The 18396-nt window shown below is 51.2% G+C and overlaps 1 protein-coding gene across 2 annotated transcripts in view; it reads left to right on the forward strand.

Annotated features, from left to right (window-relative positions):
* POR (cytochrome p450 oxidoreductase) overlaps positions 1-18396 on the forward strand; it is a 28182-nt gene that overhangs the window by 6047 nt on the left and 3739 nt on the right. For both annotated transcript variants that reach the window (XM_021550984.4, XM_021550985.4), the window contains exons 3-11: positions 5983-6175; positions 12284-12332; positions 13161-13289; positions 13695-13844; positions 14661-14785; positions 15639-15728; positions 16185-16283; positions 16902-17018; positions 17718-17836. In XM_021550984.4, the coding sequence (XP_021406659.1) occupies positions 5997-6175; positions 12284-12332; positions 13161-13289; positions 13695-13844; positions 14661-14785; positions 15639-15728; positions 16185-16283; positions 16902-17018; positions 17718-17836 (1057 nt within the window). In that variant the 5' untranslated portion in view covers positions 5983-5996. The remainder of the gene's footprint in view (positions 1-5982; positions 6176-12283; positions 12333-13160; positions 13290-13694; positions 13845-14660; positions 14786-15638; positions 15729-16184; positions 16284-16901; positions 17019-17717; positions 17837-18396) is intronic.

The raw sequence follows: 18396 nt of genomic DNA on the forward strand, positions 1-18396 counted from the left end.
TGGGAGGAGTGATGGGGTCTCAGTGCAGCTTCCTTTTGGTGCTGCAATCTCTGTGAGCTCTCCACAAACTTTGCAGACCTGTGAGAGGCCTGTCCAGTGGTTTTCTTTTTTTCCTCCCAGATGTTTCAGTTGTTTAATTTCTATTTACAGCCTTCCTGTTTTGCTGTTGTATCTAAAGCTCAGGCTGCAGGTCATGCTGTACAAAGAATTGGAGTTTTCACTTGGTTTGGTTGCTTACCATTTCTGTGTCTGTCCTGAGGTTGAATTTTGGGGCTGTGCCGTGATGCTGGTGGCAAAAATTGGTCTCTGATTTTAAACTGGGCTTTTTAAAGTCTTCTTCTCAAGGCTGATTGTGCCCTTAAGCTGTGTTGTGCCATGGTCAACAAGAGAGGAATGGCAATCCCTGGGGCAGACAAGATAGGAAGGGAAATCTGGTCACACACACCTGCCTCTGCCTTGGGAATTTAGGATGGTCCTTCCTGGTCAGAAAGAGGTGTCTGGCAGATCTGGTGGCAATGGTGACATCCCCAGCCACGCAGAGCTCCCAACGCTGGAATTCTGACAGCTGCACTTCCTCTCTGCTCCCTAACGTGGTGCTGAGTCAGGGACATGAGGGTCATTGTCACATGGCTGCAGGGAGCACGAGTGCTCTCCCTACCAGCAGTGCCCTGCCCTGTGGGGCTGTGCAGGGCTTTCAGTGGGAGTCTGAGCTGGAGAAGGTCAGTCTGAAGGAGCTTTTTGAGTGTGTGTTGCTGTTATATCTGCTGTTAGACTTGCATGGACTCCACTTCATGGTAATTTGTAAAGCAGTCCTTTGATAAGTGCTGCTGGATGGGTTGGGTGGGCTGGTGGAGAGGGAATGGGTACACCAGAGCTCGAGTTGGCACCATGATGGTGCTGTGGGAAACGAGGGGATCTCGTTGCTGCAGGGTTTGGCTGCAAGACACTGCCTGCTGTCCCTGCTGCTGCTCAGCTGAGACAGCCTGGGCCTTGCTGTGGGCTGGGAAGGCTCCTCTGCCTGCACCCTGCTGAGCTCCCTTTGAATGGAGCCTGGCACCGGTGCCAGGGTTGGGCAGAGAGTGACTGGTGGCATTGCACGTCTGTCACGCCGTTCCTCTTCGACTCCATCACCACTGATTCTCTTTCTGCACATGCTGCAGAACACAGGTTCCACCTGCAGCTCCTGTGCTTATCTGCAGGTGTCCAAAGGGTGCTGATGCTTGGGAAAACTCCGGGTGTTTTGATAGATCTGGGGGGTGCAGTCCCTGTGCCAGCTGTGCCAGGGCAGGTAGTGTCTGCAGGGCGTGTGGGGATTGTGGGGATCCCTCTCTGGTGTGTTGGGCTGGAATCAGGGGCTCCTTGGTGCTCCAGCTGCTGCTGGGGATGGATTATCAGAGGTGGGAGCAGTGAGCAGCCCCAGGCTGTGCTTGCTCAGCAGTTTTCCTTCTCCTTCCCCTCTTGGCGAGGCTGACGCTGCACATCAGGGTGTGCTGATGGTGGCACGGGGCAGAGTCAAGCACAGAACTTGGTCATTCATTTCTGGGGCAAGAGTCACAGACTGCAGTCCTGGTGTGGGACTGGGAAGTCCAACTGAGGTACTTGAAACTCATCACAGATACTACATTAAGAAAAAGGCTACTTCAGTCTCAAGAGAGACATCTTCCTGCCCACATTGCCAATTTAGCTTCGGAGCCTGGCTTTTGGTCACAGGGAGATACCACAGTGTGACTTCCATAAGGGGAAACCTCCCAGCCACGCTTTGTGATTGTAGTGCTGTGTCCCAGGGTGCTTTTGGGGGCACCTGATGCACCATCTCCTAGTGCAAGGAAGGAGAATAAATGTCTTCAGGTTGCTGACCACTTAGCTTTCATCACTCCTGTCTTGTTTGTTGTAATACTGTTTCTATATATATTTAAGTATTTTTAACCATGTGATGTTATAAACCCTTTAGTCTGTCTGGAAATTATGGGGAATTTGAGGATGCCTGGCACTGAGAGTGCTTCCAGTCCTTTCTTTTTCTCCAAGGTGTGCACAAGAATGAGGAATACATTTAATTCCATATGAAGATGAGGTACATCTGTTTGCTGGCACGGAGATGTGCAGGGAAGGTCCCTGATGATTTGAATTATTGTGAGCTGCCATGTATCAAGCAAATTCTCACATTCAGTGGCTGAAAACTGTGCTAAAACACAGCATTGCTTGATTGCAATCTTTCAAAATATTGTGACTTTCTGTGTGATGTAAATGCTCACATCTTACTGAGACTGATGGCTTTGCTGTGTGCACAAACAGGGATCCAGGAACTGGAGCCACCATTAAAAAAAGCCCCAGGGATATGGACATCTTGTCTTACATTGACTGAAGATACAATAAAAACTGTGGATAAAATAACCACTCTTGAAACTGTTGTCAGGGAAGGTTTTACTTCTGCATCATATATTTCCTTTTCCTTTTAAAAACCTAGTTTGATTCTACCAAGGCCCTTCCAGAGACTGCAGGATTCCCAGCATAGCTAAATTTCAAGTAAGAGTCAGGTTTCTTTTCACTGGAAGTTAGTAAAGGACATGTATTTGAAAATGACATGAAAATGTCTTTTGAAAATTACAAATTTGCTGTGAACTTCTGAAAAATAATTGTTACAGCCAGCTAGTCTGAGATAAACTGAGCAATAATCATCCTGTGCTGGGTGAGGTGAGTTCAATAGTTCCTGAGTTAAGACAACCCTTTAAAAAAGAGAAATGAGGCCTAATTTCACATTCTTTGCCTTTTTCTTGCTATGTCTAAGCAAACCATTTCCTGAGGGGAGGGATGGTGAAGGGAAAGCGATAAGAAGAATCTGTAGCTGAGATATAAGCCTTGAATAACCAAATGTCCAGGACCAGAGGGAGCCCAGCATCAAAATTAAAGCAGCTCTTGTCACTAGGCCATGATCAAGTTTCCTCCCAGCTAGTGGTCAGTATGGAAACTCTGTGCTGTGGAGATTGTGAATGAAGAGAGGAGAGCACACCGGGCTGTGCTCCATGCACCAGAGCCATGAACCTCCTGGAATGTTCCCTTCCCTGGCTGTGGGCAGCGAGTGGGTGGCCTGGCTGCAGCTGCAGGGCTCCCCTTTGAAGCCCTGGAGAGCTGCAGTGTGATCAATGCAAGGAGACAGCACAGCTTCCACCCCCACATCCACCCAGGCAGCATTCCTGGGAGCTGCCTCCCTGAGGATGCCTCTCCAGGGCAGCCCTGCCTGGGAGAGCAGACCTCCTCTGGAGGCTGGAGAAAGCCAAACCCTGCTGCTCTGGGAGCTGAAGCTCTGCTGCTTTGAGCACAGTGGTGAATTTTGCTGGAGACAAAGCCCTCACCTGGCTGAGGAGGGCACAGGCTCATTCTTGCCCTCATTCTTTGCCCACACAGGGCAATATCCATGTCTGAGCAGTCTGGAGCTGGGAGTTGCTGTGGGCCAGGTGCTGCTCACCACGAACAGGTCTGGTTTGGAGCTCCTCCACGTTCAGCTGGTGACAAGGGAGGCTGCTGTGCCCTGTGCAAGGAGCCTTTCCCAGGGCTCAGCTGCTGCTGGGTTTGGTGCTCAGAAGGGAAAGAGCTGCAGCTCCTGCCCCAAACCAGCTCAGCATGGTCTTCATCAGCCTTGTGTTTATTCATGGCTTCCTCTGAGCAAAGGTTTGTCATTGCCTTACGTGCCTTGGGATTTTCAGGGAAAGTGAGTGAAAGACAGGGTGTTTTGAGGGTAATGTTACTGACATGGCCATCACTGCCCTGAGGGGAATTGAGGCAATTCCCTGAGGGGAATTGTCCACCCTTGTGTAATTGGGGCAATGAAACTGCTGCTGAAAAAAACAAGCCACCTTGCAGAGTTGGAGATATTTACTCCTGCCTGTGTCTGGGGCACTGATTCCTCCCTCTCTTTGCAGAACTGGGTTGTGCTGTGCACAGGCAGCAGTTGAGGCTCCCTGGGAATCGTGGACCAGTGGCCCTCAGGGCTTCTTTGCCCTGAGATGTAATGAGGAGCTCAAGTGATGAGTGAAATGGCAAGAACCAAAACCCCAAAACTCTGTGAAATAAAGGGTTGACTGGCAGGTTTTGGCTGAGATTGGCTGAAATTCCTACAGGTCGGGTGGCAGAGGGGAAGAGAAGAGCTCGTAATTAAAATTTCTGAGCTTTCATCAGGAATAAAAGCAATAAATCAGCCACATTCTTCCCCCACCGACATATTCCCCTGGAGCTGGTTGTCAGACCAGCTCATTGGTGATTTACTGGAACAGATAAGGAGGAGGAGAGGGACCCTCCTGGGAGCTGTGCCTTTTTGGCAGCTAAGCCCCAGTTGTGGAGGCTTTAACTAACAGTTTAGTCTACAGTTGTACAGAAGGAACATCCAGCTCTTGCTTGGCTCCAAGATCCAGAGATGGACAGCCTTTTTGCAAGGAGGGAGGCCAGGGTGACCTGCCTGATGGAGAGGAATGTGCAATTTGCTTGTCTGCAGTCACATCACTCTTATTTTTCTTCCAGCACCCTGCTTTAGTGTCTTCTGTGGGAACCTAATGGGAAACTTTGTAGTGGTGTTTTAGTGCTCTTTGTAATGCAGTTACTAGCCAAGTTCTCCACCGAATGAAACTTCTTGTGGGGTTGAGCATTAATTGGGCTGCCAGAGTACCCACCCAGGGTCACTGCCAGGTGACTCTGGACTTCTCCCTGTGCTCCACAGGGTGCTTTCTATGGCTGGTGCCCTGTGTCACAGGGCTGTGTGTTGTCTGGAGCTGGTCTTCCCTTGTGGGGGTGACAACAAGGGGTTAATCTTTGCTGAAAGTTGTACCTGGTCTCCTTCATTAGTGCTCCCTAAGCATCACCTTCCCTTTTCTTCACAGCCCCTGAATGTATTAGTATAACCTTCAACTTCAGTCACTTTTACTTCTCAGCCATGGCACATATCCTGTCCCTCTGTGACACCACCACAGCTCTGAGTCACTTTTCTGGCTGCAAGTTCAAATGTCCATGGTCTCCTGGCTTGGCAGGATGCCCAAGTACAAAGAGAGAGTCACTTTGCCCTTCCAAATCAAGTTTAGAGTTAATTATCTGTTTATTTGGACAGAGTGTGTCCTTGCATGTAGGGAAGATAATCTTGCCATCTGGATTAGGGTCAGAGGAGTTCAGAGCTTTGGCACAGCAGTGGGAGGGAAGGAGGGATGGGTGGCTCCCCAGGGGAAGGACAGGGGCCATAGGACTGCTTGGGTATTTGAGGGCTGGATGTTCATCCTCGTGCTGCCACAGACTCTGGGTATGGCTGTGGGCAAGTCCCAGATCACTTAAACTTTGTCTTGGTAAGTGTAAAGGAGCAATTCAAGGAGATAGAAGTTAAACTGGGGGAGATCACAGAGGAGACTAGGAAGCCAAAGGCCCAAGGAGAGATGGAAGTAAATCCAGGCTGCAGTGGAGTAAATCAGAAGTATTCATCATTTGTGTTGTTACAGCCTGTTGTGGGGATGCTCGTGGGGGGTTGGTGTCACAGTCCTGCTCTGTGGTTGATCAGCACAGCAGTGAGGCCAAGGCATCCTGTCACCTTGTCGGAAGGAGGGAGGAATCCCCAGGTCTGTGGGGTGACTGAAGAGTGGGGTCATCCCTCAGTAAATCCCCAGGGGTTGGTGGTGGGTAAGGGCTTTAGTAAAGGGTGAGTCCCTGTTGAGTGTTGTTGGGGTGTCAGTAGGAGCCTGGTTTGGCTCCTTGGCTGGAGTGTGGGGCTGCTCTGCTGCTGCTGGCAGAGGGAAAGCAGAAATACTTCAGCTGGATCAGCATGGGTACAACAGGAAGGGAAAAGCTTGGTGGGACACAGAAGAACCTTGCAGATGCAAAGGCGTCTGTCCAGAGAGTTGTTGGGTACCCTTGTGCTCCTAAGACTAAGTGTAAAGCAAAACTCATTTTCTGGGTGTCCTTTAATGCTGTCCCATGTGGCTGCTGGTGCTCACTGTTTTTTCTTTCTCACAGTGCCTCTGCCTGCCATGGGGGAGCCCAGCATGGACCCAACCATGCCAGCTGCTGACAGCACTGCACAGCAGGACTCTCTCTTCAGCATGATGGACGTGTTCCTCATCTCCCTCATCACTGGACTTTTTACCTACTGGTTCTTCTTCCGCAAGAAAAAGGAGGAAGTGCCTGACCTCCCCAAAATGCAGTCAGTGTAAGTAACAACTCTCAGGCCGTGTGGCTCCAGGGGAGCTTTTCTCTCTTGCTTGTGGTGGGTTCTGGGAGGCTCAGCTGGATTGTGGGAGGTCGGTGAGGGGGCGTTTCTCTGCCCTCAGCTGCTGTGGGTTCTGCTCACGATGCAGAAATCCCGGTGGAAGAGCCAGGCTGCAGTTCTGCCTTACCCCACCGTGTGGCCCAAATTGGGAATTGGTCTTTCCCGAGCAAGGCAAAAAAACCTCTGGTTGTACTTCAAAACTCTTAAGGATTTAATTATTGGTGTTTTCTGATAAAAGTCACATTTAGGTAAATCTGGAGACAGGTTGCTTGCTCTTAAACAGATTTCCTGTTGGAGATTTTATCTACCCTTGGCTATGAAGGAAAGGAATAGTCTTGGGGAGCTGGGAGATAGTTCCTGGGATGAGCTGCTTGGCAGCTCCTGTAAAACTTGATTGACTTTTGATACCAGGTTACCACTGGAGTGGGAGACTGGATTTGGAGAGGGAGGGCTTTGTTCCACCCCATCTTCTACAAAGGGCTTGGGGCTAGGAACGAGCCACACAGATGGGGATCTGGGTGCATTTTGTTCCTTGTCTCAGTCACATTCCAAACTTTACATCAGTTTTCTGCTGGACCTTTTAGCTCGTTCTTTGTTTCTGGCATTGCAGGAGGTTGGAAAGTACATTTTCTGGCTGGGAGGGTTTTAAAGGGCAGCAGTGTCCCTGGCTGTGCTACCTTGTGCAGATGGGTGCACACATGGCTGGCAGCAGCCCAGATGCCTGTGCCAGCACAGCCTTACCTTGGGAATGTGTTCTGTTGGATTGCTGGGATGCTTTCCCTCCCATGCCTGCCAGCCAGGCCTGTGTGTCAGTGCACGTGGTTGCCCCTGGAGATTGTAAGAATGGCTGTGCTGCAGTGAGAGCTGAGCTGCCTGGGGAAAGGGCACTATCTTTTTGAAATTGGATCCTGCCATGGCACAGCCTGGGGTCCCATGCTCCCCGTCCTTGTGACCGATTCCACCTACAGCCCATCATATGCAGTTCTTCCAGAGGCTGTGGTGACCTTGCAGAGAAGCTTTGACTTCTGGTTGTGTGTTACCACCTTGTTCTGCTGCAGGGCCTTAGCACTTCTGATTCCACCTACAGCCTGGCTGCAGGTCCTGGCTCTGAGCTGCCTCACAGGCACTTTGTTTCCTCTGTGGGGTCTGTGCTGCCTTCTCTGTCCCTGTGAGGAGTGAGGGAGCAACTGTCCTTGTGGGAGATGTGGAACAGCAGCACCTCCTTGTTGCTGATAACCAGAGAGGTGAGGTGGTTCAGCAAGTTGTCTGACAGAACTGCACTTTGGAAAACTGTCAGCCAGGCAGGTGCAGAGTGAGAGGAGGCTGTGCAGTGGTTTTTCCATGTACCCTGCTGCAGCCCTGCTGTGGTCATTGTATCCAGCTGGTCCAAGGGCAGTGTGACCCTAAAAGCCAAGGCTGTGGTGGGTGGCTCATCAATCCTTCAGGACAGAGACAGTGACTTCTTGCAGCTTTTGCAGTGGGGTTTTATGGGATGCCTAGAACTGGGAGGAAAATGAGTGGGAAAACAAATTTGGTCAGCCTTGGGTTTCCTTCCCTCCTGTAATCCTTGAATCTGAGGTGGAGTTTCCTTTCTGATGAACAAGCAAAGCAGGATCCCACTGTCAGCCTCTGCCTGTTGCTGGCTGGATATGGGGGTCAGGGAAGCTGTCCCAGACCCATGAAGGCAGAGAGGCCTCAGTGGGGCTGTCTCTGGCTGGAGTAAAGAGCCTTGATCTTTAGAAGGGTTGCATTTCTTCAGCTCGTTCTCTGCAGCTCTGCCAAAGTGTCCTGAACTGCTTTATCTGATGGCATTGGATGATGGTTTCTGTTGTTCACTTTGGCCCCTCAACCTCAGCACACTGGAGGATGAAGGTGCTGAATAACAATTCAGACACATCACAAGGGCTGCTGCTTTAGCAATTTGTTTGCAATGCTGAAGAGTGCAAGCAGTCTCTGACCTAAACACAGCATCCAGCACCTCAGTGCCCTTCTGGGGTTTTGGGAGCAGCACACCTTCATAAAACTGTGTCAGTTCAGCAGGATCTGCAAAGGAAATGCCACTGTTGTTACTGCCCTTGATTGTGGAAGAGCAGATGTGAGGTTAAGATGCCCTGTTCTGGGTGGCAGCTGGGCTGGGCTCTCTCTGCATGGCCTGGAAATCATCATGATCTTGCTCCAGCAATGCATCTCCAGGTTCAGCCACAGCTCAGAGAGGGAGCAGGCTGCTGATCTTCACCCTTAAGCCAAGTGGAGCTGTTTTCCTGCCTGAAGTGCCCACAGAAGGGACAGAACTCAGAACATGCAGTGTTTCCTGTGTACGAGGTGTCCTGTACCTGTGACGTGTAACACGAGTGTGTGTGGGCCAGGCTGGGATCCCACTGACTGAGCACTGCTTGTGTTTTGACCATTTTCAGACTTAATTAAAACCACCAGAGCAGCCCTCCCTGCAGCCTGCTCTGCAGATGTTGTTAGGGAGAGCAGCTCTGGAGCACCGGCAGCCACGGCCACCACGCTTCCTTGCAAGGCCATTGCTGGGAAATGCAGGAATTTATTTTTGCTCTTTGGCTGCTCCTCCTCTGCAAGTTTCTCAATCACAGTTTTTCTTTCCCTTCTCCTGTCCTCACTCTGCAGACAGTCATCCTGGGGAGATGTAGGTGCGACAGCCTGCCGAGTGTCACCCTCTCCCTTCTCCCCCCCTCTTTAGTATTGTTTGGACAGAAACTGGCTTATCTCTATTCTGCAGCTATGCAGAAATCCATTCCCTGGTACTTGTAGAGCTTCCTGTGGCAGGAATTGCTCCAAGTCCTTAGCCTGATTAGCTCTCTGCTGCCTGTGTGTGTGAGAGAGACCATCTCTAATTTAACTTAATAGGATCCTGAGGAAAACAAACTCCTTTGAGCTGCCTCCGTAATGGCACTGCCATAGTTACCCAAAGCATTGCTCAACAGTGTCTGGAATAATTTCATTCAGCTACAGCATCAAGCTTTTTTTTTTCCTTTTTAATTTTTTTTTTTTTTTGTATAGAAGAATATATAAAAGCAGCTGTGATATAAACAGTTTCCAAGGGAACAAGGCTGGGGGAGGGTTTTGTGTCCCGTCCCCTGCTCTGTGCCGATGGGAGAGGGACGTGTGCTGCGGAGGATCCTGGGAGGTTTCATTCTCCACTCCTAATTCCTTTCTGCCACTGCTGCCAGATGTTGCAGTTTCTCAGGACTGCGCAGATCCACTCAGTAACTTCCAAAGAACTTCCAAAGCCCCACCACGAGGATCGGAGTGGACAGGATCACTCCTGCTATGACCCGTGCCGGGACCTTTTGTGCCGGCTCTCTTCTCCTCAACAAAAGGCTGATGCTTGGTTTTAACGCCCGGGAGGAGCAGAATGGAAAGGCCTGTGTGCGTGTGGCTCCAGAGCTAAGTTAGATCCGTCCCCTCACAGCTCCCTTTGCAGACACAGCTCCCTGGACTCTTTGTCTGCCTCCTCCCTGCCCTGCCATGGGCTGTGTGTACTCGGCCCCGCGCGAAGAGCCGGCCACGGCCAGGTGAGTTACTCTGCTGCTGGGATCCTTCCAGCTCCAAAGCTGGCTGGAGTGGGTGCCTCCCCCCTCTGCAACAGGAGGAGAAGGAAGGGGAGAGGCTCTGCTCAGAAGCAGGCTGCTCCAGAGGAGACCCTGCTGTCGGTGTTCGGTTTTTGTGCAGCATCCAGGCTGCATCCTCACTTCTGGATGTATCTGTGCTTTCAGCAGGAAAGCCATGGGAGCAGGAACTTTCTGAAGGAGAAGTGTTCAGCTGAGACAGACTTTGGTATTCTTGCTGAGCTCTTGGAAACTTCCTCCCCTGTCCTTTCTTTCTCCTGAAACCAAAGTGACAGAGAGCCCTGGGAGTAGTTTGTGCTGTGGGCTCTCTCCAAGGGTGGGAGAGCTGTACAAGTTACAGTCTCTCTGACAATGGGGTTAATCCCCTTGCCTCCACCCAGTGCTTTTTCTAGTGCTTGTAGCTGCTACCCTGGGCTGTCTAAGCTGTAAGAGCAGTCCTTGCTGAGGATGAACTTTCTTTTCCAAGTTTCCCTGGCAGAGCAGTGAAAATGTGTGTAGTTTCTGCCTTTGGTGCCTGTGTGTTTTCGTTGCTCAGATTTTCAGGCCACCCTGATGAAGCAATTTCAGGGATTTGTGTAGCCTTTTTTCCAAAGCCAGGCTCATTACTTCTTCTGTATCTGAGCCACAGCCTGTTCTCCAGCACTCACTTCAGTGCAGGGTTGCCTCCTTTGAAAAAAGCCGAGCTGCATGTGCTGCTCCCTTTTCTCTTCCAAAGGGAGCTTGTTGAAAGGATCTAAAAACTTTGTTTTTTCTCCTCCTTTAAAAGCATTTTGTTTAGTAGCTAAACCAACAGTTGTTTTAATTGAATCTTGTTTGCAGAGGGCAGGAATTAAAGAAGTTCACCAAGGAGACAAAAACTGAGAGAGCTGTGTCTTGAGAGCTCTCCCAAGCCCCTGTCCTGGCTGCAGCGTGGGCAGGGCTGGGGCTGCTCCCTTAAGATATTTGTGATATCCCAGTTCCCAGCAGGGGACAAGTGAAAGCATGGGGAGACTGTTAACTGCTGAGAGAGTCAGCAGGGGTGTGAAGCATCTCCTGGGAGCACGGCTGCCTTGGGGAGCTTTTTGGGGTCGGCTTTGTTTGTCCTTTGTGTGTACTTTGTCTTTTGTATGAGACTGTTGGTGCTCAGAGCTGTCAGGCCCAGTTATGGAGATCCTTGCTCCCTTGGGGTAGCAAGGAGTGCGTGGGGATGTTTCATGAACATCCCCCACCCTGCTGCTCTGGTGTGTGTGCTCTCCGCAAATGCCTCGGCACATCCGCAGGATCCCTTCCTCTGGGCTACAGAGTTGAGGAAACTGTTAGCAAGCTCCCCACATTCTCACATGGGCTGGAGCCAAAACCTTTTTTTTTTTTTTTGCCTGGAGGCTTCTCTCATCCCACAGGAGACCTGGCCTTGCATTCTTCCATTGTGGAATGGGAACGGGTCCCACGTTCATCTTCCCTGCTACCAAAGTTTTAGTGGGGAGGACAGCAAGGAGCTTCTGTCCTGGCCTGCTCTGAAAAGCTCCCAGCACCTAATCTGACTGTAGCTATGGTCACCTCTGCTTGTGAGGCTCCCAGAGTCCCCAGGGCTGGGCTGTTTTCATTCCATGACACTGAAAATCCAAAGATGTGCTAAGGATAGCAAAGCTCTTCTGGCTTCCTCCCTAACAGGGCAGCTGCAGCACTGTGAATCCCTACCTCCATGTTTCTGGCTCTGCTGGGGTTTCTCCCCCTTCCAAGCTAGGGAAAACCATGTCTGTACAATAATGCAAATGTTCTGTGCAGGAGATTCATCCTAGGAATGGGAAACCAGCATGGAACGAGCTCCACAGGACGTTGGCTGGCAATGGTGACTTTGCTGGGAGCTCTGTGGGTCTGATCAGCTGCATGTGCCTGCTCCACAGGGCTCTCCAGCTCTGGGGCTCATGGCTGGCATGCTCTTTTGAGGCTGAAGCAGCTGATTTTTAGCCCTGCTTGACTTCAGGTTTGGGGGATGTGTCCTGGGGAGCATGGCTCAGGATTGGTTCTGCTTGCCCACGGTGGTGTGGGAAGCAGGGTGTTTTCCATTTCCTTCTTTCAAACCATGGCTTGGCCCCTGAGACTTATCTGGAGACCTGCTCTTGTGAGATCCTTTAGCCTGCTCCACTGTGAAACCTCTCAGAGCAGTTGATAAAGGTTTCCTGGTGGGCAGAGCTGTGTGCCTGGGCTTTTCCCAGGGGAGGATTCACTGACAGGGGCCAGGCAGGAGCTCAGCTTTTCCCCTGTGCTCCAAGTCCCTGCTCCATGGTTGTGTGCAGAAGTCCTGTGGCTGAGCAATGGGCATCCCTGGGACAAGGTGAATAACAGTGGTCAGTGGAGATTCACACCCTTTTGGGCAGCTTTCCTGAGGTCTGGAGGCCACTTTTTCCCCACTTATGTATTCCTGACCTCAAAAATGAACGTGCTCATCTGAGAAGAGGTTCCTCCTGTCTTTCAGAGCAGCTCCAGTGAGAGACAGCAGCTTCATTGAGAAGATGAAGAAGACGGTAAGCTGCTTGCTCTGCCTCCACGGGGTGCTGGGTAAGGTGGGGGGGCTCATGTCCATCCCAGTTTCCTCTGGAAACTGTCAGCAGGAGGAGCTGGTTTGGATACAGACACATGGCTACTGCAGAGAGCATCCAGAGGAAGGCTGTGTGAGCAGCCAGGAATAGCTCTTTTAGTCTGTGCCTGAGATTTGTTCTTAGAGAAGAAATTAAAGTGAAAATTCAGTGGTGGAAAAAAAATCATGTAATATGAGATCAAAGTCAGAAGGGAAATGGCAGAGACTTTGAAGTCATTGGCTGGCAGTTGTTTATCTGTGTGGTTGGTTCCCAAACTGGCTGGCTGTGCAATGGGAATTGTACACAGAACTGTCAGCTTTTGACTCTGCTGGTCTGGACACGAGAGGAAGCAAGGGCTGGATGCATTTTCTGTTCTACTTCAAAGTGGCTGGCTTGCAGCAGAGCAGGAGCTCTGGTGCTCAGGCACTTGCCCAGAGCCTTTGGCAAGTTCTGCATTCTCATCCAGGGTGTTCCCTGCTTCCTGGAGTCACACTGCGGCCTCGAAGTTGAGAATAAATCTGGAAGGTTTATTCTTTGCTTTGGGTTTTAGTCTGACCTGAATCTCCCCTCTGAGAGTGGCAAGAGTCATGTTCTCACTAACAGTTCAGCCTTGAGTTTTCTGCCAAACTCTTGGAGTCCTGCACAAGCGCACACTCCTGCTTGCCTTTAGGTTGCAGTCCAGGATTCCTCAGCTCAGGCATTTCCTTTGTGCTTCATCTGTGCATTTGCCAAATGAGTAATCACCATTTAAAAGGGATTTCTCTTCTTCTCCAGGGCCGAAATATAGTGGTTTTCTATGGTTCCCAGACGGGCACAGCAGAGGAGTTTGCCAATCGCCTCTCCAAAGATGCCCATCGCTATGGCCTCCGGGGCATGGCAGCAGATCCAGAGGAGTATGACCTGGTAATTTAGCCCTGAGCAGCCTTGGGATAGTAACAACCTTTCAGTGCCCCCTACAAAAATCCAGTGACCCTGGCCAAAGGACAGTTGTGTCATTTAGGGGAGAAAAGATCAGCCTGAGAGCTGTGGGTATGGGCTCTGTCCTTGCCATGCTACATTCTCCTGGTGCCTTAAAGCCTTGAATGGAAAGTCCCATTGCTTTTCTTTCTGGTGGAGCAGAAATACTGACTTGCAGTCCAGTTAGGGTGCTTGCCTTTATTTTCCCAGCCATTTTGGATGGGTTTGGCTTTTCCCAACCCCCTTCTCTAAACGCATAGTGCTGTTTGCACACCTACACTGTGGGAACAGGAATTGCCCAACAGCCACAGTGTGGGATCCTTGAAGATTCCTTCTTTCCTCTGGTTGCAGTCGGACCTGAGTCGCCTCTCTGAGATTGACAAGTCCTTGGCAGTGTTCTGCATGGCCACCTATGGAGAGGGGGATCCCACAGATAATGCCCAGGATTTCTACGACTGGCTGCAGGAGGCTGATGCTGACCTCTCGGGTCTCCGGTTTGCAGTAAGTGGCCCCATTCCAGTTCTTGTGTTACATTTGGGCAGGAAGGCCAAGAGCCCTCCAGAGTGGCTTGGGGAAAGGCCCAACACAATGTCTGTGCCTTGTACACCTTGTCTGGGAACCCTGCTGTCTTCCTGCCTGGGCTTTGTGGACACCTGCAAATGTACTTCTGGAGGCTTTAAATGCAAATGCCAGAGTTCACTCTCCACTCCCTAAATCACGAGAGTTTCCTGGTATAAACAGCCCCAAACAGCCCTTCAGGCACTGAATACAAGTCTGTAAATGAGCTACAGTCTGCTGCTGCTCTTCAGAAGCTAATTGAGCAGCCTGGGGCCAGATTTTCACCCACAAATTAAATCACTTGGAGGAGTGTGTAACTTTCTTCCTCTGCTGAGCTGAATAACTGGCTGGGAAACAGCCACCTCACCCTAAACCCTGGTCAAATTCCTTAGGCAGCATAATATTGCAAACGAGAGTAAAATCCACTGGTGGAGATGTGAGGCTACTCTGTGTGAAGCAGTGAGCAAGAATTTACTGTGTATTTGTGGGAGGCAAAGGCCAGCAATGGGTCTTCAGACAGTCCAGGCTCTTACTGGTCCCACGAGGAGATGTGCAGGAGTTCTTGGAAGTGCATCCAGGCTCGGGGGAGGTGGTGGTGCCTCCTGTCCACACGCTGGTAGATTCGTACTGGGGAGCTGGGAGGGGTCTCACTGTCTTTATTCTGCATCCTTTGTGGGGTGATACCTGGCCACAGGATGTCAAATGGATGGGGGAAGTGCATCTCCTTGCTTCTCCATGCTCATGAGTGTTCCCTTCCAGGTGTTTGGGCTGGGGAACAAAACTTATGAGCACTTCAATGCCATGGGGAAGTACGTGGACAAGAGACTGGAGGAGCTTGGAGCGCAGCGCATCTTTGAGCTGGGGCTGGGAGATGACGATGGCAAGTGAGTGCCTTGGGCTGAGGGGCTGGTCAGAGCTGGCTGAAAGCACCTTGCAAAGGACCTTGGCAGGGAATTGGCTCCACTACCAAGACAGAAATAAACTCCACAGGGCTCCTTGTTGGGGTTGACATGGTTGTGAGTGTATGTGTCTGCTGTGTCTCCCACAATCAGCTCCCTGTGCACAGGGAGTGTCCTAAGGGATCCTGTGTCTGGAAAATCCCTCCTCAGCTTTAAATGTCCATGGGTACCACTGGAGCAGGCTTTGCAGCCTCCTCTGCCTTTGCCCTGCTGCAGCCTGTGTGGGTAAACTCACCCAGTGAAGGAGGCAGGTTAATCTCCTTGGGAGGTGTTTTATGGTGGGAGGCAGCAATTTTCCAACTCCCACAATGATATTTTCTTTTTTTTTTTTTTTTTTTTTAAACTTCTCTGTGCTCCCCTGAGCACCTTGGGATATTACATGAACCTGTGGCTCTACCTCAAGGGTCTGCAGGGCCTTATGAGAGGAATATGCCGTGTGTGGAAGGCTCTGAGCCTGGAAAAATAAGCAGTGTCATGGTGGAATCATGAACTTTTAGGAAGGTCACCTCATACCAGGGGTGGACAATGGGGAGCTGAGCTTTTTAAAGACTGAGCCTAAATAACAAAGCCTTCCTTGGCAGACCTGGTGTAGCAAGAGTTCCCACTCAGTGCTCTGCAGGTGCTTTCCTGGTGATCTGTGAGCATGTGGAGGTACCAAGGGTGCCTGGGGCTAAGGCAGATGCCTTTTCCCACAGTGATGGGAGGAGGGCATAGGGATCTCAGGTAGCTTCTTTGGGAGTGGGGCTGGGTTATTGACTCTCTCTTCTGCCCTGACTAGCCTGGAGGAAGATTTCATCACCTGGAGAGAGCAGTTCTGGCCAGCAGTGTGTGAGCACTTCGGGGTGGAGGCTACAGGAGAAGAGTCCAGGTGGGTTTGGGAGCAGCTGCTCCTGGGTGTCAGAGACTGGCCACCTCTGGCTGGTGGCTGTGCCATCAGCCCTGGGCTGCTGTTCCCTTTCCTCTGCCTCCCCTTCCAGGCTCGAGGAGGGCACGAGTGAAGTGTAACAGTGAGTGAGGCCTGAGCTTGTCCTGGTGTGAGTCTGGGCCCAGCTCTGGATTCCTGTTCTGAGTGGGGAGATGATGGCTTTGGTTCCTCTGGGGATGACTGTGTTGGTTGTGAGGCTTCAGGGAGGCTGAGGATTCCCCTTGTTTTGGGCTTTCTGCAGAGTTTGCCTGCTCCCTCATGTCTCAAGATGGGCAAAGGGGTGGAATTTACATTTGGTTTTGAGCTGCAGCAAATCCAGCAAGGGAGATGATGGTTCCAGCTGTACCTTGTGGGTTCCAGTTTGACTTTTTTCTCTTTTCTCTCCCCTTTTCCCCCCAGCATCCGGCAGTATGAGCTGGTGGTGCACACAGATGTGAACATGAACAAAGTCTACACGGGGGAGATGGGCAGACTCAAGAGCTACGAGAACCAGAAGCCGTGAGTGCCAAACCCCCTGGGCAGGCTGTACCTGGGGCAGCTCTGGGCTGGTGGCTCCTTGCTGTTCCTAGCAGCACCTGCTGTGCAGGCAGTGCCACTCCTGCAGCACAGCAGGTCTCTGCCCAAGAGAAATGGGCTCAGCTCTCCACTGGGACTCTGGGGTTCTCCAGTTAATGAATCATTCATAGTGAGGAGATGGTTGTGGTGACGTGTGCTGTTTGGCTGGTACATGCACAGCATCTGTCCTGAGCCTTTCCTTGCCTGCAGTGGGCAATGCATGATGGCTGCTGGCAGTATTGCTGTGGGGAGATGAGCTTTAAACATTAATTCCAGCCTGAAATACTTCTTTGAGATGTGACAGTGCCTCCAATTCAGTTCTGTCACGTGTCCTTAATAGGACAGAAGCTGTTGACTGCTGCTGGGCTGTGCTGAGAAGGAAAAGGATTTGTTTCCTGTGCCAGTGTGGGGAGCAGCAGAGCATAATTTGGTTTGTGCTGTGGTGCAGTGTGCTTTGGAACAAGAACCAAATCATGGGAGTCAGAGGGAGCATGCCTGGATACAAGGAGCTCCATGAGCCTGCAGGAGGGAACCCCAGAGTACCTTTGTCTTTCCTTGCAGCCCGTTTGATGCCAAGAACCCCTTCCTGGCTCAGGTTACAGAGAACCGCAAGCTGAACGAGGGTGGAGAGCGACACTTGATGCACCTGGAGCTGGATATCTCCAATTCCAAAATCAGGTACTTCCCTGGGGGAGACTGCTCCTCTGTTTTGTCAGGAGCAAACACAAGGATGTGGCACCAGCCTCATCCAGCCCTGCAGAAGGGGACCTTGCTCCTTAGCACTGCCCCTTTGGGCTTCTGTACCAGGTACCCCTGTCAGGACTTGCTCCCAGCTCTTGCACTGCTTTGGGTCCATCCCATCCTGCATCCCTGTCCTACCTGAGCAGTTCCAGCTGCAGGAATTCTCTAGAAGTAACTCAATAAATGAGAGGGCAGCTCAGCTGGGGATTGCTCTTGCCTGTGTTTGCCTGGTTTAGGTGTATGAGCATAGAGGGAATAAAGCCCTGTTCTTAAAACTCTCTCACTGGCTTAAATTCCTTAAATTGTTCGGAAGTCATGAATCCAGGTGACTTAACATAACAACTGCAGAGGTTTTGAGGAGCTTTGCTCTGTTCTGTTGAGAAACTGACCTGTCCTTGCTGGAACTCTGGCAAAACTGCTGTTAACCTGGGAGATGTCTTGTAAAAACCCTGGGGAAATACTCCATCCACAATGTCACTGCTGCTGTCACTGCTGGCTCTGTGGATCCTGATGGTGCAGACCTCACTGGTGTCCTGCTGCCTCTTGCACCAGCCCTTTTATCTTCTGGCTGAGCTGCTGGGGATGGTCAAGAAGTGGTGCAGGTGTTCCATGTGCTCTCCTCCTGCTCTGTGCCAGGTATGAGTCTGGGGACCACGTGGCCGTGTACCCAGCCAACGACTCCTCCCTGGTGAACCAGATTGGCGAGATCCTGGGCACAGACCTGGACACTGTCATGTCCCTAAACAACTTGGATGGTGAGTAGGGATGACCCCTGAGGGTCTCCAGTTCTCCAGCTGTGGCCTCTGTCCTTCACCCTCAGATCCTGTGGGGCACCTCCAGATGTCCCACAGTCCCATTCAGTGTTGTGCTGTTTTAGCAGGGGCTCAGAGCCTGCTTGCTGAGATCAGCTGAAGTGGGTCAGTTGTGATATGTGCTTAGTGAGCCCAATCAACAACAAATTATGTAACAGCACACTCCTAATTATGGAGAATCAGCCCACCAGAGCATTTTTCAGCAGCCCTGGAGCTCCTCAGGGCCCTGAGTGTGTGAGATGTTCTGTTCAGTCCTGGGAGGAGGCACAGGCTTGGGGTCTGAACAGCCAGCAGGGAGCACTTGTGCTGATCCAAGGAGCTCTTCCTGGCTAGCATTCCCAGCAGAGCCAGCCTCTGGCAGGAGGGAGATGGCAGCTGCTGCCCATCACAGTCCTGGAGCAGCACAGCCAGACCTGAGGCAGCAGATGTGCTGGCCCAGAAGCCTGAGAGAGCTCCTGGTTTCTAGAGACAAAGTAGATTTAAGGCATGGCTGGAGCCTGTGG

This window comes from Lonchura striata, chromosome 19, assembly GCF_050655825.1.
Source record: "Lonchura striata isolate lonStrDom1 chromosome 19, ASM5065582v1, whole genome shotgun sequence".
NCBI lineage: Eukaryota > Metazoa > Chordata > Aves > Passeriformes > Estrildidae > Lonchura > Lonchura striata.